The 19,129-nt window shown below is 55.8% G+C and overlaps 8 protein-coding genes across 8 annotated transcripts; 4 read left to right on the top strand and 4 right to left on the bottom strand.

Annotated features, from left to right (window-relative positions):
* Positions 1 to 2,107: 2,107 nt before the first annotated feature.
* On the bottom strand, positions 2,108 to 5,893 carry IUM83_00156 (Transmembrane protein; the record flags this gene model as incomplete). The annotated part of the gene is made up of 8 exons (XM_067923899.1): positions 2,108 to 3,175; positions 4,181 to 4,264; positions 4,340 to 4,413; positions 4,570 to 4,691; positions 4,779 to 4,866; positions 4,955 to 5,061; positions 5,154 to 5,304; positions 5,389 to 5,893. The coding sequence occupies 8 exons, from the start codon at positions 5,891 to 5,893 to the stop codon at positions 2,108 to 2,110; spliced, it is 2,199 nt and encodes a 732-aa protein (XP_067788722.1).
* A 763-nt stretch (positions 5,894 to 6,656) lies between these two features.
* IUM83_00155 (uncharacterized protein) lies at positions 6,657 to 7,292 on the bottom strand (the record flags this gene model as incomplete). Its single annotated transcript, XM_067923898.1, has 2 exons — positions 6,657 to 6,815; positions 6,897 to 7,292. 2 exons carry the CDS (start codon positions 7,290 to 7,292, stop codon positions 6,657 to 6,659), a joined length of 555 nt encoding a protein of 184 aa, XP_067788721.1.
* A 289-nt stretch (positions 7,293 to 7,581) lies between these two features.
* On the top strand, positions 7,582 to 8,171 carry IUM83_00154 (uncharacterized protein; the record flags this gene model as incomplete). Its single annotated transcript, XM_067923897.1, has 3 exons — positions 7,582 to 7,769; positions 7,839 to 7,968; positions 8,055 to 8,171. 3 exons carry the CDS (start codon positions 7,582 to 7,584, stop codon positions 8,169 to 8,171), a joined length of 435 nt encoding a protein of 144 aa, XP_067789028.1.
* A 1,518-nt stretch (positions 8,172 to 9,689) lies between these two features.
* IUM83_00153 (Transcriptional regulator) lies at positions 9,690 to 10,337 on the bottom strand (the record flags this gene model as incomplete). Its single annotated transcript, XM_067923896.1, has 1 exon — positions 9,690 to 10,337. One exon carries the CDS (start codon positions 10,335 to 10,337, stop codon positions 9,690 to 9,692), a length of 648 nt encoding a protein of 215 aa, XP_067788726.1.
* Positions 10,338 to 10,432: 95 nt separating this feature from the next.
* IUM83_00152 (putative sodium-coupled neutral amino acid transporter) lies at positions 10,433 to 12,664 on the top strand (the record flags this gene model as incomplete). The annotated part of the gene is made up of 4 exons (XM_067923895.1): positions 10,433 to 10,653; positions 11,992 to 12,136; positions 12,209 to 12,245; positions 12,309 to 12,664. 4 exons carry the CDS (start codon positions 10,433 to 10,435, stop codon positions 12,662 to 12,664), a joined length of 759 nt encoding a protein of 252 aa, XP_067788725.1.
* Positions 12,665 to 12,847: 183 nt separating this feature from the next.
* On the top strand, positions 12,848 to 14,347 carry IUM83_00151 (Sodium-coupled neutral amino acid transporter; the record flags this gene model as incomplete). The annotated part of the gene is made up of 1 exon (XM_067923894.1): positions 12,848 to 14,347. One exon carries the CDS (start codon positions 12,848 to 12,850, stop codon positions 14,345 to 14,347), a length of 1,500 nt encoding a protein of 499 aa, XP_067788724.1.
* A 62-nt stretch (positions 14,348 to 14,409) lies between these two features.
* Positions 14,410 to 15,826, bottom strand: IUM83_00150 (Extracellular protein SEL-1; the record flags this gene model as incomplete). Its single annotated transcript, XM_067923893.1, has 7 exons — positions 14,410 to 14,856; positions 14,933 to 15,115; positions 15,183 to 15,229; positions 15,303 to 15,354; positions 15,432 to 15,572; positions 15,632 to 15,691; positions 15,764 to 15,826. The coding sequence occupies 7 exons, from the start codon at positions 15,824 to 15,826 to the stop codon at positions 14,410 to 14,412; spliced, it is 993 nt and encodes a 330-aa protein (XP_067788723.1).
* A 342-nt stretch (positions 15,827 to 16,168) lies between these two features.
* IUM83_00149 (mrna capping enzyme family protein) lies at positions 16,169 to 18,642 on the top strand (the record flags this gene model as incomplete). The annotated part of the gene is made up of 10 exons (XM_067923892.1): positions 16,169 to 16,377; positions 16,474 to 16,620; positions 16,692 to 16,747; positions 16,822 to 16,975; positions 17,059 to 17,155; positions 17,233 to 17,694; positions 17,763 to 17,857; positions 17,927 to 18,029; positions 18,096 to 18,278; positions 18,358 to 18,642. 10 exons carry the CDS (start codon positions 16,169 to 16,171, stop codon positions 18,640 to 18,642), a joined length of 1,791 nt encoding a protein of 596 aa, XP_067789259.1.
* Positions 18,643 to 19,129: the final 487 nt, after the last annotated feature.

Below are 19,129 nucleotides of genomic sequence, written 5' to 3'. Positions count from 1 at the left end.
AAGTATGGGTAGCAGTGCCTCCGCCGTGGGTTGGCCGGTGGAGTCGGATATTCGCAAATAAAAACATGCTCTACGGTGGTCGCCAATGCCATAAAAGGCAAGCACAATTTGTGCTTTACTTTTTGAGCATTTGTGCTGCACAAATGCTCAATAAGTTCGGTATCGAACAAACTACTGGTATTAAATACCTATTATCATAATCATAATCTAGTACATTACATTGCAATATATCATAATTCAGTAAAATAATGTATATCTATTAATTAAGTACGTACCTTGAGGAAATTTGAAAAGTTCTAACTTGTGCGTAGCAACCAAAGTGAATAATGCGTTTTTCCATACTACATCGCACCTTTGTAAACTATTCCACCCGTCTGTAATGACGATGTTAGACCTAGCTAATTTCCATGCATATTATGTACTAACGTTAGATTTAGTTCATTTGTACGTGTAGTTGATTAGGGTAACGCTCTAAGTTGGCCATCAACCGTGGACCGCGCGCCTCTTTGCGCTCTTCAAGTGCGTGACCACGTACTTTGCGTGTTTCTGTCGCGCGTTAACTGACACTGTCTCGCCGCGTATCCATGACGCGGCAAACAGCGGCGATGTTGTCCTGCAACGTCGGGCGCGACTACCTTTTCTTGCCGAGGCTAGTTGCGGCCGCTGTTGCTAGCAGTCAGCGCGGTTACAGCAGCACTGGCCGTCCAACCTGATGCGTTCAGCGCTGCGGCAGCGCTGTGGGCGTCATCCAGAAGCCCCATCTCGGTGGCCGCAGCCCATGCAGAACCCTGGTCTATGCGGCGCCGCGTTAAAAAATGCCGCATAGTGAACGCCAGTGCTAGCTAGCACTTCAAGGCGGGGTTAAGATCGCACATGGGACACGCTCTTTGCTTTACTTGGCCTCCCCGACTTGGCTTTCTCATTCCGCCGGCGCTTGTCCTACGATTGCCCGCCAATGAGACCAGAACTAAGGCCTTCATTCTGAGTTGTAGAGCGAGGAAGCCCCAGCCTGGCAATCTGAAGGCTGCCCCAGTTGTTGCTGACGCTGGCCACACTGAGTAACGCGTTCGCTGAGTTCTCGTTGCCAATGTAGTAGCTGCTCCGTCGTCGTATGAGCTATTTTGCGGATCAGGTCCACTCCGTGCGGTATGAGCGACAAGCATGTAAACACCAGCCTCGAGCAGCGGGACTGGGCGGGATACATCATGTGTATATCTATTATTTTCGGTGGCTCGTACGAATTGACCTTGCGCGTAAGTATCAGTTGTCTGTTTGTCGGCGCAGTTATTTGAGGCCGATGCAATGCCGACGGCTGGGTTCGTTTTCATTGTGTGCTTTCGTTTTATGCCTTACAGGCACCCTTCTGTCCGACAGAATGCTCCTAAGACTCCACGTGGACAGCCACCTCAACAAATGTGCGCCAAGGTTTCGCAAGTGAACAGGAGGTTTCACGTCGGTCGAGGTGCACACATCGGTATTGGTGCCAGAAATCACTGTCAAAGATAGACGAGTTACAAGTTTCCCTGAAAAATATTCATGCGGTTGACCAGGATACTGTTCGCGGGTCAACAAGAGGTTGGCCGTGCGACAAGAGGGGGAACAAAGCGCAAACTGGACGATGTCATTTTCTTCCTGGGTTACGCAGGCAGAGATTTGTCGCCGACTTGTTCCCGCCCAAGACGAGTCGCCACAGGTTCACGGAGAGTCTGCCGCCCAATTCCATCCCGCTCTCGGGGCTGCGTCAACCGCCTACTCCGATCGAGGAGATCACGCAGGCTATAGCACCCATGTCCAGCGAAGCGAGGCAGACGGAGACACTGCCAATACGGATGGTGTTGATTGGATTCCGAGTTTGTGCAAGTCGGTGCGTCCACTTGGACCCATTTCATGTGATGGGCCATTGACGTTCTGTGTCCACTTTTGTTTAGTGGCGGCGACCACTTAACATCAGAGCGACGTGGCTATGTTTTGCGGTGCCACATACGCATTCTCATTACGGCATTGTACTTCACTTCTACTAATTGTACACGAGGAAAACGGATCCGTGGCTCCGCTTGGACCAGATGCTTTTGGTTCGACTGTTCATTTCCAGCCGTGAACACGGGTGTCATTTCTTCTGGCGCATTTGCAGCGATACCCGTAATTGAAGGCGGCCCAGCAGTCTTCCGCCCAGGGTCAATGGCACGCACACCTCGCGCTTCTTGGCCATGCCCTCGGCACAGAAGGTGCCGTGGCCGAAATGTATCTCCGACGAGAAAGACGTGGTAGAGCCCACGGAACTACCGTGCGGCGTCGGCGAGCAGGTGGATGCGATGGAAGTCGCACTGGTGTGTGGTGAAGGAGAGCAACTGCCTCCGAGAAGCCGCGACGCTGAAGAGGTCTTCGACATGGACCGCCCCCGACTCAACGAGCGTAGCACTACGGCCACGTGCTTGCGCCCCATGGGCCCCGCCAGTGTATGGTACCGCAGTCCGCCATTGACAAATTCGTGCCACTTCAGCGTGTGGAAGTTGGAAGTGGGGGTGATGGTGGATGCAAAGCCCATGCCTCCAGTGTTGGTACTGTCGCTTCCGCCAAAAGTCAAGTGTTCCGCCACCTCATGTAGCTTGCGCTGTGGCGCGAAGACATCCTCGCATGGCAGCGGAAACAGGAAGCCGAACTGCACGTGTTCAGCGCGATCAAAAAGTGCCGAGTCGACAGCGTCGATCCAATGGATGGAGCGGAACTCGATACGCAACCGGAGCTCGCAGGCACCAGGCACGTCTTTCATCCTGGAAGCGGCAAATGTACCCTCTGCGCGGAGAATCATGGGGTTAGCGTCTGTCGAGTTGGCGTTCCACAAGGCATCTTCAGCCAAGAGCGACGCTGAGGACGTCTTCGACGTAGCCAACAGCGCTATCTCAAAGCACGCTGACACTGGCTTGTGGTCGGACGAGGTCACAGCCTCGCAAGAATCATAGGAGAGGCACCGCAGAGAATCCTTCATGCCAGCAAGCGAGCTATAGAAGACGCGATCCGTGTAAGACGGCACTCGGTAGCCGCCGTGAGTTGCAACAAGAGAATAGTTTCGCTGAAACACGTCCGCGTCGAGTGGTTCGAGCAGTGCCTGCCCTCGGATACGGCGGAACGTTGGGAAGAATGTGATCTCGTTCTCCTGGAAGCCGTGGAAAAGCTGCTGCGAGCGACACAACTGGTATAACTCGTCATGCTCCTCAACAAGTGTCCGAAGTAGGAATGGCGCCGAACTACTGCCACTGTTGCTTGTCGAGGTCCCAGTTCGATCTCTGGCGTATCGCTGACCCCTTTGCGCTGTTACGATCGGTGTCGGACTCTGAACTTTGGGCGTTATGCACTGACGAAAGTCACCCTCATCGGTTTGAGGAGATTGCTCACTAGTAGATGTCTGAAGCATAGCTGGGGAGCACGGTGATGAGAGACACATCGTATAAACATCCTCGGGCGTCCGGTGTTGTTCTGTCCCAGCATTGACGAGTAGGTCGAGCATTTCTACAGGTGTTGCCCCCTTGCGTGTCATTCGGTAGTTGAAGTCGCCAAGGATAAAACTGTGGTGGTGCAGTTGCGGAAAGCCAAAGCCGTAGTCCTCTTCGTCTAAGTACAACTGCTGAAGAATTTCCATAGCGTCCTGGTTGCGCCTCTGTACTTTGGAAGGTGGTTGGTGTGTCTCCATAGTCGCTCCCTCGGATACTGAGGCTTTACTACCTCCGCTATCCCCTCCACTACTCCGTGCAACGCTTGGGCCGTGATTAATCAAACTGGGGTCGGAAACAGTTTCACCATAACCACTACCACCTTTTTGTCCCTGTAAAACGGAGTTTGAACTCTTCTTCCGTTTGGCTCGCTTCAAACTGGACGAATCGGACGCCAAATGGCACGTCACGAAAGCAAAAGATGTGTCGTCGAACCGGAACGACATCCCCACGGCACCTTTGTTAGATGCACGCCCGAAAAGCAGGAGGGATTTCCCGCGAAATACTTCTTGGGCATTTTTGTTGCTGCTCTGTCTGTGGGGCATACGAAAGCGACCCAATGCCACCGCCGTGCCTCGTACAAAAATGCAGAGTGCAATATAACCATGATATCCCAACGCGGTTGCTCTTTTGCCGATTTCGCGAGAGTAGTGGACATATGTGCTGGTGGAGCCCGAGACGAGATGACGCACTACCTTGTTCTGGAAGTCGATGAGATCCATACACTCTTGCACGCCAATAACGTAAACATCCTGTCCTAGTGGGATCCATTCGCGCTACAACACAACATACAAGCATGCGTTAGATACCGTCATTGTGAGAGCCCCTCTTCAGCTTCCGCAAAAATTTACCAGTTCGTGCTCATTGACATCCTTCTCGCCCATGTTGAAGGTGGACGCGAAGATTGCAATCTTCTTTGGCTCCACTGGCGGTGGCGGTGGAGCGTGATGTAACGAAAAACGCTTCTGCAAACGCTGTTGCCAACTGCGGTAGGTATAGTTGGGCTCGTCTTGGCTTATCCTGAGAGCCTTGCGGGAATGGGTGTTCCTCCCGGCACTTGAGTCACCACTATCCGACTCACAGGACACTTTGCGGCCGGATTGGGTCAATGTAGTTCCAACCCTAGCAGACGAGCACAGAACAGCCTCGTTTTCGTCGCTCATCCCTGTAGTACGTTTCTTCACAGCGTATCCACTGGCAATGCTGTCAGTTGGCGAAGATACGCTTTCAGCCTCGCAATCCCGTGGTAACGGTACGTCTTTAATGCGCCTGCGACAGATTCCGCCGTACACTATCGAGTTGGAAAATCCGTTCAGGTCTTGTATCACCTGCATAGCGAGACCTATGTTCAGACTTTCGAGGCCCCCAGCCTCGAAAACTTTCCAAAGTGCCACAAAGAGGATGCCACAAAAATGTCATTTCCTCGATAACCTTCAGCAACGCACTACAAAATACGGTGGGCTTACTGCGGTAGATCATCATAGGTGTGCGGTGGACGATGAAGACGACGATGTACAGCAGCAGTTTGCGTCGAATCAGCATAGACGACGTGTCCGCCTCCACCGTATCGTGCCTGTGAGTGCCATCACAACAACAACAACAACCCAGACAAAATATTGTCAAAATTGAGTCGCGATACGCAGCCGACCAACCCACACTCCGTACCGTGCAACGCGCTGCTTCATGTTGAAATGGATGAGCGCCAGCAGCACGAAGTTGAAGACGATCATGAGCAGGTAGAAGAGGTAGAAGTTCAGGAACATGTAGCGGATCTCGTCCAGCCAGCAGAAGAAGGTCGCGTCGCCGTACTTGTTAGCTGCAAGAGCCACCAGAAAACGTCAGCACCTTCCATGTTTTTCTTTCCAGTAACGCCGGAAAACTGCAACCGCGGCGCGCTTACTCAGGAGGTGGAAGACGACAAAGCCCGCGCCGGGCACCACCGCAACGGCCAGGAAGAGTGGGAATCGCCTCTGGCGCGTGGCGTCCGACTCGCCCCCGGCGATCCACCGATAGAGGTTGAAGGCCATGCAGCAGACCCAGCTGCAGCTGGCCAGGTTGGCGGCCTGGATCACGGCCGCCTGGGCTCGACACAGCGCGCGGTCGTGCACGACGCCGCGGCCCACGGCGCGCGCGGCGACCGTCACGAGGTCGAAGAGCGCCAGCACGAGCACGAGCTTGTCCGTGAAGTCCATGCGGGCACGCGGGCCGCGGCGCCGGTACCGATGCGGCAGCTGCGTCTGCGCGACCGCGTCTTGGCGCTGCGGCTTGCAGCCGAAGTGCGCGAGCACGTACAGCGAGCCGGCGACGGACAGCGCGCAGGACAGGTAGCCGGCCAGCTGCAGCCGCGCCTCCTGTGCGTCCGAGAGCGACGCGCCGGGGCCCGCGTCGAGGGGGGCGCCGCTCATGCCAGCAAAGGGCCGAGTTGGGGCGCGCGAGCTAATGAGGCCTGCAGGGCGAGTGCCATTCTGGCCCGGAGGCATGGACAGCCTCCAGGCCGGCCTTGATCGGTACGGAGAGTGGGAGCACTGGACGCGCGCGCGCTGATTGGTCCGTTGGTTGAAGAGAGTCGGAATGCGCCGAAATGGATACATTCTCGAGCTTCCCAGTCCTACAACGTTCGTTTTCGAGGTTTGGCGTTGGTAGTCGCGGGTTTTATAGGTCCGGCGCGAGACGGGCGCACGCCTCACTTCAGAACGGTTCGAGCAAGGCTGCGTGTTAGGTGTTGCTGCTGGGTGACGTGCAGACAGAGTGTGGACGCTGAGTCAGCGCGGCGAGTGCAACTCGCGTGCCTGACCAACGGGTGGTCCCGCACGGGACTTTCGCGCCATAGAGCCCGGCCGTAGTACTGTGGTCGGCTCGGACGATGGGAGAGCTGCTCGGCATGTGCACAAGGACTGTGGACAACGCCGCCAGGTTGGTCAACACAGCACGCGATCATGCGGGCTTGATTCATTTTGCGGGGTTTTAAAACGGATAGCGAGCCTACTGCGGGACGGCACTGAGGCACTGGTCGCTTTTCCATCCAGCGCAAGCCGTGCGACTGCGCGCAGCAGGCTCCCTCTTGCAAGCTCTCAGTGAATCAACTAGCGCACAGATCGATGCTGAGGAGGAGAACCGCTTTCTGCATGTAGATAGTAGAACGCATCGAGGGGGGAAGATCGCGGAAGCTTAGTCTAGCACGAAGTGGCCACCGTGGCCCAGAGCGAAGTTGCTGAGCGTGTCCATGTCGGCGTCGTGCTCGCGGTTGATCTCGCGCACGAGGTCCTTGATCGACAGCATGCCGGTCAAGTCGCCGTTGCCGTTGATGACGGGCAAGTGGCGGATATCCTGCACAAACAAACAACACGAGCACACTGTTAACTAAACGGCTCCACTAAATCCCTCTCAAGTGTCCTCAACACGACGTACGCTGGAGAGCATCTTCGACATGAGTTGGTTCGGGGTCTCGTTCTCCCCGGCGACAATGAGGCGGGCTCGATGCGTCATGATCTGGCCCACGTGCGTCTCCTTTGCGGTGAGGCCCTGCAGTTCCACCTTCTTCAGGTAGTCTCGCTCCGTGACGATGCCCACGAACTTGCCGTCGTCGCCGCTCACGGCGAGGCAGCCCAGGTTGATGCCGGCCATGCGCGTGATCGCCTCGAACACGGTGGCTTCCTCGGAGATGATGAAGTTCACGCCGTTGTAGCACGACTTGCCCATCATGTCCTTGGCCAGCCCCTTGTTGTACACGCTGCGCCTCGAGGCCGACAGCGCGAAGGCGCCGGCGCGCTTGGTCAGCAGGCGGGAGGTGGACGCGAAGCTCATGTTGATAGCACGAGGGTGGATTGACGTATGAGCGGCGGAACGCAACGCTGGCAGTGCTTTGATGTGGGGCTGGAGTCCTTCACGATCTGATCCTGGGTGGTAAAAATAAGTAGTCTCCCCCGTTTCGGCGGATATATGGCCGTTTGTATGAATGCAAATCGAGGGGTTTCTGAAGCGGAGTGGGTTGCGACTTCAACCTCAAGGAAGGCGAAACTTCAGACATCGACGCGCCCGTGTCAGCAATGACTGCGATCTTCCTGCAGCAGCACCACCACCACAACAGGCAGCGATGAAGGCGGAGCGGGCGCCCACCGCCAGCAGCAGCTCCAGACCGGCCACGCAGCGAGCGCAGGCCCCGAAGCAGGACTGGCGGACCTCCTTCGGGTTCTGGACCGAGCTCGACGCGCTGTATCACGCGTACCCGCCGCCGTCGAAGCCTCGCTGCCCAACACTGCCACACGATTCCGCCCCAGAATGGTATTCAGCGGCTTCGGGGCTTGTAGTTCCTTGACGAAATGACGAAACAGCAACCGCATTGCAACGCAGGAAAAAGCGGCTCGTGCCGGAGAACATCGAGCGATTTCTGGGCAATCCCGCCGCAGCGGCGTGCCTCCGCGCGGTCACCAGCAATGTCGAGGGTGACGCGACTACGGGGTTCACCAATTTCATCATCAGCGTAAGCTTCCAATGTTACGTGTCGCTGGAAGCTTGCTCTTGCTTGTCGACGACAAGTTGTCGTACTGACATGTTCATACCGATCAGGGCGGGAGTAGTACGGGCAAGTCCACCTTTGCAGGCATCCTCCGGAGGCTGCTGCTGTCCTTGACGGCTGAGCTGCCGTGCCGGTTTGCAACGCTCAATGCCAGTGGAATTGCGTAAGGATGCTGCCTACTGTATTTTGTGAGCTACGAGAACCGTGCCAATAACGTAAACCGTGGACTTCCAGGGAACGATCGCTGCAACATAAGTTAGAAGACGCTGTGAAGCGATTGGATGCTTCGAAGGCCGATGCACCGTCATTTCTTACTATCGAGCGCTTTGAAAGGTATTTGTTTTTCGTGTTATCCACGTCCTTACGGTGAACTTGGTAATTGAACGATGATATCTTCTTGATTGCAGCGTTTCTCCCAGTACACAGCAGCACTTCTTCGTGCCACTGCTCGCAGAAGCAAACGCCAAGAGAGTTTTCGTAATTTTACTCGTGCGTCCGGATGCAAACAAGCTCGCGGAACAGATAAAAACTCAGGCAATGAGAGTGCATCTCCACACTCTGTCTGCAAACCTCGTGCGAACCAAGTTATTGTTGATCTGCCAGCAAGAGCGGGTACGAGAGTCTCTACGGGGGTGTTTTACTTGCAATGGATCTCGATTCACTCACTTGTTCCAATCTGTTTGCTAGATTGGATACACACGAGAAGGGCTTGAAGAACTTATTAAGTTCTGCTCTTTGAAATTGGTGCCTTGTCTAGAGAAGCTGCATGAAATCTTCCTCAAACAATATTTTATCACCCAAGCGAACGTGGTTAAGGTGAGTCAGCCAGCATCCGACAGTATGGTCACAGAAAATCCTCCGGGGTTGTCACCTTTTCCACTTTCCATTTTACGGATGAATGAACCCCTTCGCCGCTGCCCCAAGTGCACACTACTACCACCGTGCTCGCATTTGCCGCTTGAAAAACTTTACTCCAAGATTGATCAGGCACGAGCTTTGTACCCGCAAAATGGAAGTAAACGTGACGCAGAACAAGTGGGGACAGCTCTGATAAGCAGTGTTGGCGAGTCTGGAAATGGAGCTTCAAATACCACCACCGCTGTTACACCAGAACGTGTCATTTGTCCTTCGTTTGGCCGGCGTGGAGTCTGCGCGAATATCCAGAAGTTAGGACGCTGCCGCTATGCGCATCCATTGGACCTTCACACCATTGATACTACCGCATTGGTTCCCAGATGCCGTGCTCACACCTTGCCATTGCCGTGCTTACATTGCAGCAATGCCGATCAACTCAAGGTGGATGCTCGGAAGGAACTTACAGCTTGTGACCAGCTGAAACGTGAGTTATTACGCTGTCGTCAAGCGCTGGTGGACCTGGAGACTCAGCGCTACGTGTTCTCACGCGATCGAAGCAAAACTGCCAAATGGGGTGGCGCAAAGAAAGCGGCCGACGAGCAGCTCGCGCGGTTGACCGCGGGATTGAACTCCGCTCAAGAAAACCTTAACCGCCTAGAGCAAGAGCTGTCCTCTCGTCAGGAAGGACTCGAAAACTTGCAAGACGCCATCCTCCATGGACGCAGTAAAGGTCTTGGCAAGGGCCATGGTCGAATTGAAGGGAAACCAGACGAGAAGCAGCGAACTAAGGCGACTGTCGTCGTAGCCATCTAACTGTATTACAACAACATTTACCCCCCGTTGGTCGTTGAATTGGCTGCTACGAACTGCAGCTGCCGTGGGTCAGCACCACTCCGTTGCTGTTGCAATTGGCGCTGTGCTCGGGCATCCGCTCGCTTCTTCTGCTCCAGTGCCAGTGCATCGGCGAATTCGTGCAACGGGAGACCATGCGGGTCGAACACGTCGGGAGAGAAGTTGGACTGAAGCTCGTCGATGCCAAAGTACTCGACCACCTTCTCCAGGATGTACGGGTTGCGCACCTCCTTCTTGTCCTGCAGCGTCGTCTGGAAGTCCTGGCCGCGCTCTCGCTGAACGCGAAGGAACCGCTCGATGCGTTGCTGCGTCTCATCGTCATCAGCTAGAGGAGTAGCTGGCGGCGGTATACCAGCACGCAGAAGCATGGCCTCATCGTCCTCGTCGTCCATAGAGGGAGCCACTCCAGTAGTCACTGGCGTTGATACATTGGTCTCCACAGTCTTTTCGGCAGGTTTGACCGGCAAATCAGCGGTTTTAACGGCGGCGTGTGCTTCTGCAGTATCGACTGTAGATAGCTCAGGAGCAGCAACGGCAATAGATTCCGCCCTGGACGGCCAGGCAGCACCGGCGCGGTTGTCCTCTTCGTCCGACGATGAGCCGTACTCGAGTCCCAGCGAGTTCATCGTGATTTGCGTGCACCACATCACGGAGACTGAAATGGATTGAAGCCATGTGCTCGAAACGACGCGATTTGACTAAAGCCTGAAAGTCAACCGCCATGGCGGCGTCGAATCCGCTCGAACGGATACGTGAGCAGCGCGCTATGAAGCTGTTAGGCGCGCTGCAAGATGACTTGAGAGCTCAAATGCGGCTCGAAAAGGATGAGCTGGGTCGGAACGGCGAGAACAAGAGGGCGAGCGTGCGACGGAAGGAGAGGATCACTCGGCTTTCGGACCCGCACGAGCGCGAGCGGATCTGGATCCGTGAGCAACTACCTTCGTACGAGGTGGAACATGCAATCCTGTCGAGTAAAGTGTGTGCCAGGAGTAAACTTACAGTCACTTGCTGTCTGCTATAGGGTGTGGCGATTCGCAGTCTCCCTAAGACACGCGAGTATTGGCGTGACGTCGATGTGTCTGAATGGTGCAAGACCGAGCTAGATGCTGCGTGTACACTGCTTGATCTACCTGTACACGGCAAAAAGCTGGAACTAGTAGCTCGCATTCAGGACTGGGTGCATGAGCCTGAAATTCTGGCTCGACTCGAAGAGCAGCGACTGCTTGAGATTCAAAAGGACGCGATTTTAGGTTGGTGGATGTCTTTACCAGCACCAACAGTACGCGTTCCGCTAACTTTTTTGTATTATAACTCCGTTGCTCACAAGCTTCTGGACGGGTATTTTCGTTCGGATCCAACTCCAACGGAGAGCTAGGCCTGGGCCACCGTCGTGCTTGTGAACTACCCACGGAAATCGAAAGCTTTCGAGGTGCACACATCACTCATGTTTACTCAGTTAGTATATTCGATTTGGTGGTAGAATTGTCTGGTATACGAATCTAATGAGCCTTGATTGTAGGGTTTTGACGCCAACTACGCATTTGCACGAACCGACGATGGACAAGTATTCGCGTGGGGTGGTGCTGGGCATGCCATTTTTGATGAGGCCGCAACGAAGGGCGAGAGATCGAAAGATCAACAGCAACAACAAGCAGATCAGCACAAAGAAGACGAAATGAACTCTGCTCGCGGCTCGTGCTTTCTCTTTCCAAGACTGATCTCGAGCATAACCAACAGGAATTTGGTTCATCTCGCTTGCGGTCGAACTAATGGGCACATTGCGATAGCAAGCGACAAGGGCGCGTGCTTCACATGGGGGAGAGGAGAATATGGCGAGTTGGGGACGTCCGATTGCGGTAGTAAAATCATCACGGAGGAGCCGGTAGTGGTCGAAGCACTTCGCAAGTTTCACGTGGCCACGGTGAGTGTCGGCAACACGCATACCGCAGCTATCACTGACAAGGGCAGGCTGTACGCATGGGGTAGCTGCTGGAGCGGCCAGCTCGGGTTGGGCGAGGCAAAACGTGCTGGAGTCAAAGACAAGCGTTTACAGCTATGCTTTCCGATCCCAACAATTGTAGAGGCACTTCAGCAAAAACGCATCACGCGAGTTTCGTGTGGAGCTGTGCATACCGCCGTGGTGTCTGCTGACGGACAACTTTTCACATTTGGCTGTGGTGATGGAGGGCGTCTAGGACTCGGCGGCAATGAGGATTCGTTCCACCCGCAGCAAGTAAGCGCTCTTGAAAAGTGCGTGGTGTTGGATGTATGCTGTGGTAGTTGGCATACGCTTTGCATTGCACGCGAGCGAGACGAAACATTTCCGGTTCGAGCGCCTCGGAGGGTCCTTGAGGCATCCGCATCTGTCAACAAGGACAGTGCCGGCGGCTTCGTGTACAGCTTCGGGAGTGGTCTTCAAGGACAGGTAGGCCACCTGCAAGCTAGAATTGCTGCCTCAGTGCTACCATTATGCCTGACAGCGTGACGCTTGTCGTAGCTTGGTCTGGGGAAGCAGAAACTCGCGGCTCTGCCAAGTAAGTCCACTGCGTCGTTTAGTCACAGCTTCTACCATGCTTACCCAGCTACTTGCTGCATAGCCTGCATTCCAACGCTGCGGCATCGCCATGTTCGCTGTCGCTCCATCGCCGTGTCTTCCCACCACAGCTGCGCCTTGGCCGTCGACGGCAACCTGTACACGTGGGGCCAGAATGTGTCGGGCAGTCTGGGACGCAAAGGCTCCGACGTCGGCGCGACGGACCTGCCCGAGCCGGGCGTCGTGGACCGCGGCCGCTTCCGCAACTACGGCGTTGGGCCCATCGTCTCCATCGCGGCGGGGCACGGCTTCACGCTGTTCGCCACGGGTCCCTGGGAGCCGCGCGAGGAACCGTCCAAGCCGCAGTTCCAGCTGCAGACTGCGGTCAATCGCCACACGAACCTCAGCAGGTCAAGTTGAAGCGCGCACAAGAATTTTCACAACAGAGAGCGCATACAAAAGTCGAGTCAAACGCCCTTTCCATGCATACAATGTTTGTTTGTCCAATCCCCCCAAGTGCGTGGCCTGGTTTGTTTGTGCTCACTTTGCATTCCGCCGCCTCCTCGTCAGATCGCCCGACCGCTCGCCCGTCCGCTGCCGAAGATGCAGAGCGCCCCGCCGTCCTCGCAGGGCAACATGATTGACACGGGCGTGTACCGCTACGAGCGCAACCGCGCGAGCCACGAGTTCTTCTCGCCGGGGCCGCACGCCTCCACGCGCACGGCCACGGCGCCGTCCGCCATCTTCAACCTCGTGAGCACCATCATCGGTGGCGGCATCCTGTCGCTGCCCTTCGCCTTCGACAAGTGCGGCATCGTGGTGGCGCTCGTGTTCATGGTCATCGCGGCCTCCGCCTCCACCTTCAGCCTCTACGTGATCGTCAGCTGCAGCCGCCGCGGACGCGCCGCCTCCTACGAAGAAGTGGTGCGCAAGGCGCTCGGCGCCAGGGCCGGCCGCGTCACCGTCGTGCTGCTCGTACTGCTCACGTTCCTCACGCTCGTGGCGTACGTCATCCTCACCAAGGACCTGGTGGGCTCTCTGGGCGCGCGCTTCCTCTACAACCGCCCGGTCACCGACGCGGAGCAGAACGTTCTGACGATTTGCTGCGTGCTACTCGTGTCGCCGGCGCTGCTGGCGCGCTCTATGGACGCACTGCGCTTTACCTCCATATTCAGCCTCGTGTCGGTGCTAGTACTGGCCATTGCCATCACGGTCCGAGCCGTGGACGCGACGTTTAAGCATGAAGACGCCATGGAAGTCGAGGCTGAGCCGCAGATTCCCATCAAGCTGGTCCCCGACAGCTGGGCAGATGCAGCCTACGCGTTCCCCATCATATCCGTTTCGTTCCTCTGCCACTTCAATGTGCTGCCGGTGTATCGCGAGTTGCACAAGCCCACGCGCCACCGCCTCAAGAAAATCGTGGCGTCGACGATGTTCTCGACGTGGTTGTTTTACATTCTCGTCGGGATCATGGGCTACCTCTTCGCATTCCGGCAGCAGGGCGGCGTCCAAGGTGACATTCTGAACAACTTCAGCGACAACGACCCGTTGGTAAACCTCGGGCGCCTCGGGTTGCTGGTCACTATTCAGCTGAGCTTGCCGCTGATCATCCAGCCGTGCCGCGCCAACCTGCTCCGGCTGGCCAAAATCATTCGCAGCTTCGTGCGCGGGCGCGCAAAAGTGTACGACGCGCCGGACTCTTCCGATTCGGAAAATGAAGGCGTGCCTATTGGAGAAGGAACTGCGCTGTTGCCCACCAGTGCGAATGGAACGACGGCGGCTGGCAGTATCAATGCCTCGCCCTCTGTTCGAGGAAGGTTCATGTCCACTGTCGTGCACGTGCTACTCACTGTCGCCATCATGGTCAGTGTCATTACGATCGCATTGCTGTCGCCCGGCGTGGCTGTCGTGTGGAACCTCATGGGCTCCACTGTTGGCCTCCTGATCTCGTACGTCTTGCCGTGCGTGTCGTACGTGTGCATTCGGCGCGAAAAGCCCAACACGGACCGTCGCAAACTTACGGCCTGGATTATTTTAGCGGTCAGCTCCATCGTGTGCGCCGTTTGTACGATCCAGGCGTTTGTGTCCGTCTTCAGTCCATAGGCTTGGATAGTAGTAACATACAGATAGAATTCCCAGTTCAAAATACAAACACAACAATTGAATCAATTATCGGCTGCGGCGCTTTCCTTCTTCGTCTCCGACATGGCCTTGAGCAGCTCGTTTGCGTTCGGATCGTGAGGGGCAGCTAGCTCTAGCCACTTGCGTGCGGTCTCGAGGTCCTTCGGCACTTTACCGTAACCAGTTCGGTACATCTGCGCGAGGTTCACCATCGCCATCACGAAACCCTTCTCGGCAGCCTTGCGGAAGAGAGCCTCGGCCTGCAACGCGTCCTTCGGTACGCCGTCACCGGTGAGGAACAAGTAGCCCAAGTTGAACTGCGCGGTAATGATGCCTGCAGTGGCGGCCTCCTTGTAGTATTGGACAGCACGAGCTTGATCCTTTTGTACACCGCACTTGCCAAGCGAGTAATATTCGCCCAATCGAGATTTCGCCGTCGGGTCGCCTGCTTCCGCTGCCTTGATCAGCCACTTCAATGCCTCCAGCTCGTTCTGCACACGACACGAAGTTGTGAATCACACCGTGGCTTACATGCGGCAGTGCAAAGGCAACCCGAAAGGAGCTTACCTTCCCCGTCCCTGTTCCTGTCCGGTACATGTTGGAGACGTTCATGTACGCCGGAGGGATGCCGCCCTCGGCGCACTTCTTGAACAGCTCGAACGCCTTCTTCTCATTCTTGCGGGTGCCATCACCGTTGTTCAAGGCGTCGGCGTACGCGAACGCACCCCATCCGTGTCCAGCGGCAGCCAACTAAACCAAATTCACATGAAGTCAGCCCCTATCGCCGCGGCTGCGCTTAAACCAGTTCCCCGCCCACCTCTTTGAAGTACTTGGTAGCACCCGCCGCATCCTTTTTCGGAAAGCCTGCAGCGCAATTACAGCATCGTGTCAGCTGTTGCCAGCAACCATCAACTCAATGACGCCACGCAGCACGCACCGATGCCCTTCTTCATGCACAGTGCGTAGCTGAACTTGGCCTTCTCACTGCCCTACATCACACGGACAAGGATAAGAAACCATTCTGCACCCGAAAAAAAAAATCCCGTTGCTCAGATGCCTTTGATACCTTGTCCATTGCGATCTTCCACACGTGCAGCGCCTTCTGCACCTCCTCGTCGTTGTCGCCGGCGTTGTTGTAGATCATGTTGCCCAGGCCGTGAAACTGGATGGGCGAGCTCAGCTTGGCCACCAGCGGCGACTCCTTGAACTGCGATCAAGAGCATCAGTATACACTCACACGAAACGCGTCGGCATTGCCGACCGCACCTGCTCCAGCGTGGCGCGCTGGCCGAGCTTCCGCAGCTTGCCCAGCACTTCCTGCAGCTCCTGCAACCAGAATGCACAAACGTCGCGTCAGCGTACTGCGCTCCACACTTCGTGAGCGCTGGCAGGACGCACCTCATGGCCCTCCTTGGAGCTTGCCACACGCGACTTACGCCATGCGCCCAGCACCCGCTGCATGACTGACGAGCGGCGTGAGACCTGTGCGGCCAGCAATGCAATGTATCACCGCGTCACTCTGTCGAGGAATTCGCTAATCCCCGCGATAGTGACCATCCAAATGCTCCTTCTATAATGGAAAGACCTGTGGAAATGCGCACTGCACCTGTCCCACCCACCTCTATCTTCTGATCGAGGTTTTACTCCCGCAGTTTGAAGTGCCCGAGGTTTTTCGCGTTCCGGCTCTGTAAAACTTGCGCGGGAAGTCGAAGAAGCACCACGCCACACCAGTAGCGCCAAAGGATTCGGAGCGACGACAGCTAAAGGAAAGGGACCATCACTCCTTCTCTGATTGAAGCAGCCATGAGCGACGACGCGACGCGCGCCGAGGTGGCGGCCAAGCTGCGCGCGGCGCAGCAGGAGCAGGAGCAGCAGCAGCAGCACAAGAGCGGCGGCCGCAAGCTGCTGCGTTGGGACGCGGCGCGCTGGCAGCAGTTCGAGCGCACGCCGCAGTACACGACGCGCGTCAAGAGCGCGCCCATTCTGCCCGTCCGCGCGCCGCTCTCCTCCATGTACGCGGCCGACGCCTCGCCATGTCCGCTGCGTGCAGCCTCGCCCACTAACTACTGCTTGTGCTTGTCTTGTGCTTGATTGATTGCTCCCGACAGCTACGAGATCCACTTCTCGGCCAGGAAGAACTACGCGCCCTCCGCGCTCATGGAGAAGCTCATCGCGGACACGCGCTCGGGCTCCGTGGTGAACGTGGGGCTCGTGATCGACGCCACGGGCAGCGACACCTTTCTGCACGACGTCAAGTACGTGGCGCGCTGCTTGCAGCTTGCAATCGCGGTTCTGACTTGTTTGGGGGCGTTTGTGTTGGTATTAGGGAGTGGGACGACTGGGACGTCCAGTACGTCAAGCTGCGCGTCGACACGCCCGAAGGTGCGTGCGGAATAGCCGTGTGGGGAGATGTAGAGGGAATTTGGCTTACAGGACGGTGGGTTGGCGTGCTGCAGACGCGGAGGAGAAGGATCGCGACGCCCACGACGACAAAATGGTGGAGGCGTTTTGCAAGGCGGTGGTCAGCCACTTGCAGGGCGAGAGGAAAGATATGGACGTGGCTGTGTTCGGCGCGGAGGGCTACAACTTCGTCGGCTTCCTCATTGTGAGGTGCGTGTGCATTGCGTTACGATTGGTAATGGTGAGAAGTCGTAGAGGATGCTGTACTGATGGCGTTGGGGGCGATTTGGCAGCTTCTTGGTGGAACACTGCGGATTGAACCTGGACGTAGCGGTGGAAGAGTTCGCAGCCTCGACACAGCCTGGCATCTACTCGCAACACTATCTGGAGGTACGCAGCGTTGTTGGTATTGCGATGGCGTTTACGGCGATTGGGTTCTGAGTTAGACGAATTTTTTGCCCTTGCAGCGATTGTACCGCAAGTATTTCAGCACGCTGCCATCGGAATCGACGCAGCTAGTTGTGCCGGCTCCTCCTCGCTGGGAAAACGATGAAACTCGCAAGCGTAAAATCGAGTCGTCTGTCGGTAACGAGGTCGTCACGGAACAGGATAGAGCGAACCAATTTGTGCGGAAGCAGAAGATTGTAGTGCCTGGTGCCGCCGCACCTTCGAAGCCGTCACCAGTTAGCAATGGTCGAGCATCTACCCCTGGCGGTTTCCCTACTCCGCCCGTGTACAAAGCGCCCATGTACATTCCACCGGATCGACAGGAACAACGCCCTGCGAAGCGTCGTAAAATTCGCTCGTGGATGGACGAAGTGGAACCACTGACTTACGGCGAAACACTGGCAACTTCGTCCGAGGAGCACCAGAAGCTGACCAAGTCATTGGAGAAGCTCACTGGCATCGAAGGTTTCCCAGGATGCGAGGTAAACACTCTTCTTGTGATTTTTTGCGCTTTATGGCTCACACTTTTGTCATGCTTGCACTGGTTCAGACCATTCCGTTCACGGCGACGCACGTTGCGGAAGGTGCTTACAAACGCAAGGGTTGTTTGACCAAGGCGTACCTCGTGACGTGGAGGGCGCGTGGGTAAGTTGTACTGCCTAGGCTTTGTTATTGTAATGTGAAACCATTGACCATGAATTTGCGTGTATGCAGGCGTCGCTGCCTTCTTTATGTGACTGCTGACGGAACGTACGTCGTGTCTCGGGACATGACTTTCACGAAGGTGGACATGAAGTTTCCGCGGCGAAGAGCACCGGTACGTGCATACAAGAAAACACATGACACGCAATAGCACAACATAATGTTTGTTTTCGTGATGCAGAACGAGTTCCAGGTGAACACGTTGATCGATGGGCTTATCGTGGAGGACCAAGATCATGACACGAAGGTGGCACGGTACTTGGCCTTTGACATCCTTTTCTTGGAGGGTACGCCTATTTGGCAGAAGAAGCTGGAAAAGCGGTTGCAGTGCTTGCAAAACGAGATCATCGTGCCACGCAAGAATGTACGAAATTGTGCTCACCAAGGGGAATAGCCGCTAGCATTCAGATGATTGACGCCGTGTTTGACTGCTTTGTTAATAGGACAAGTCATTCGACTACAACAAGGAACCTTTTCGCGTGCGCATGAAAGACCACTTTCGTCTGGCCAAGACTGAGTACATGCTGACTAAGTTCGCCAAGAGTGTGACCCACGAGGTGGACGGTGTCATCTACACCCCTACGGAGGCTCCGTACAATCTCGGCGGCTTCGAGAGCGAAGAGCCTATTTTCAAGTTTGTTGCCAGTGAAGGCGGAGGCATTCCTGGTCTGGACGGAAGCATTTCCGAGCGGCGGCTTCTCCAGTACGTCAACTCCATGCCTAAATGATCGATTAATGCGACGCAGGCCAGCACCATCCTTCAAAGATGCCACTAGTCAAGAGCACAGCAGGCTCCGCAATCGAGGAAGGCAGCACCCCTACGAGAGAGTGAGTGAGTCATTGGTCAGTCCATGTCCTGCATGTAAGTAGTTGTGGGGTTGCTGGTGCTTTTTGGATACAGACACGGAGAAGATAGCCGAATAAAATCGAGACCAAGTGAAAATTGGGCAAATGGCTTGTGTGGATCCAGTGCAGTATGTTGGTATGTGTTGGTTGTTGCTGGGGGAACATGTGCCTACTTACGGTTTGCATTCGCTCGATAGTGCTTTCGGCCGTAGCGCTGTTTCTTCTTCGGGGATCCACTTCTAGATGACGCTTTTGGTGACGAAGACGCAGAAGACGACCTGTGCGATCGGGTCGAGCCGTGGTAGGAGCCGACACTTTCAACTTCGTCATCAGCGAACGAAGCAGCATCCTGGGAGTGAGAGGCGGTTC

Source organism: Phytophthora cinnamomi, assembly GCF_018691715.1.
Source record: "Phytophthora cinnamomi strain GKB4 chromosome Unknown Contig53, whole genome shotgun sequence".
Taxonomy (NCBI): domain Eukaryota; phylum Oomycota; class Peronosporomycetes; order Peronosporales; family Peronosporaceae; genus Phytophthora; species Phytophthora cinnamomi.
The sequence above is the reverse complement of the archived record's forward strand: the minus strand, read 5'-3'. Positions and strand labels throughout refer to the sequence as shown.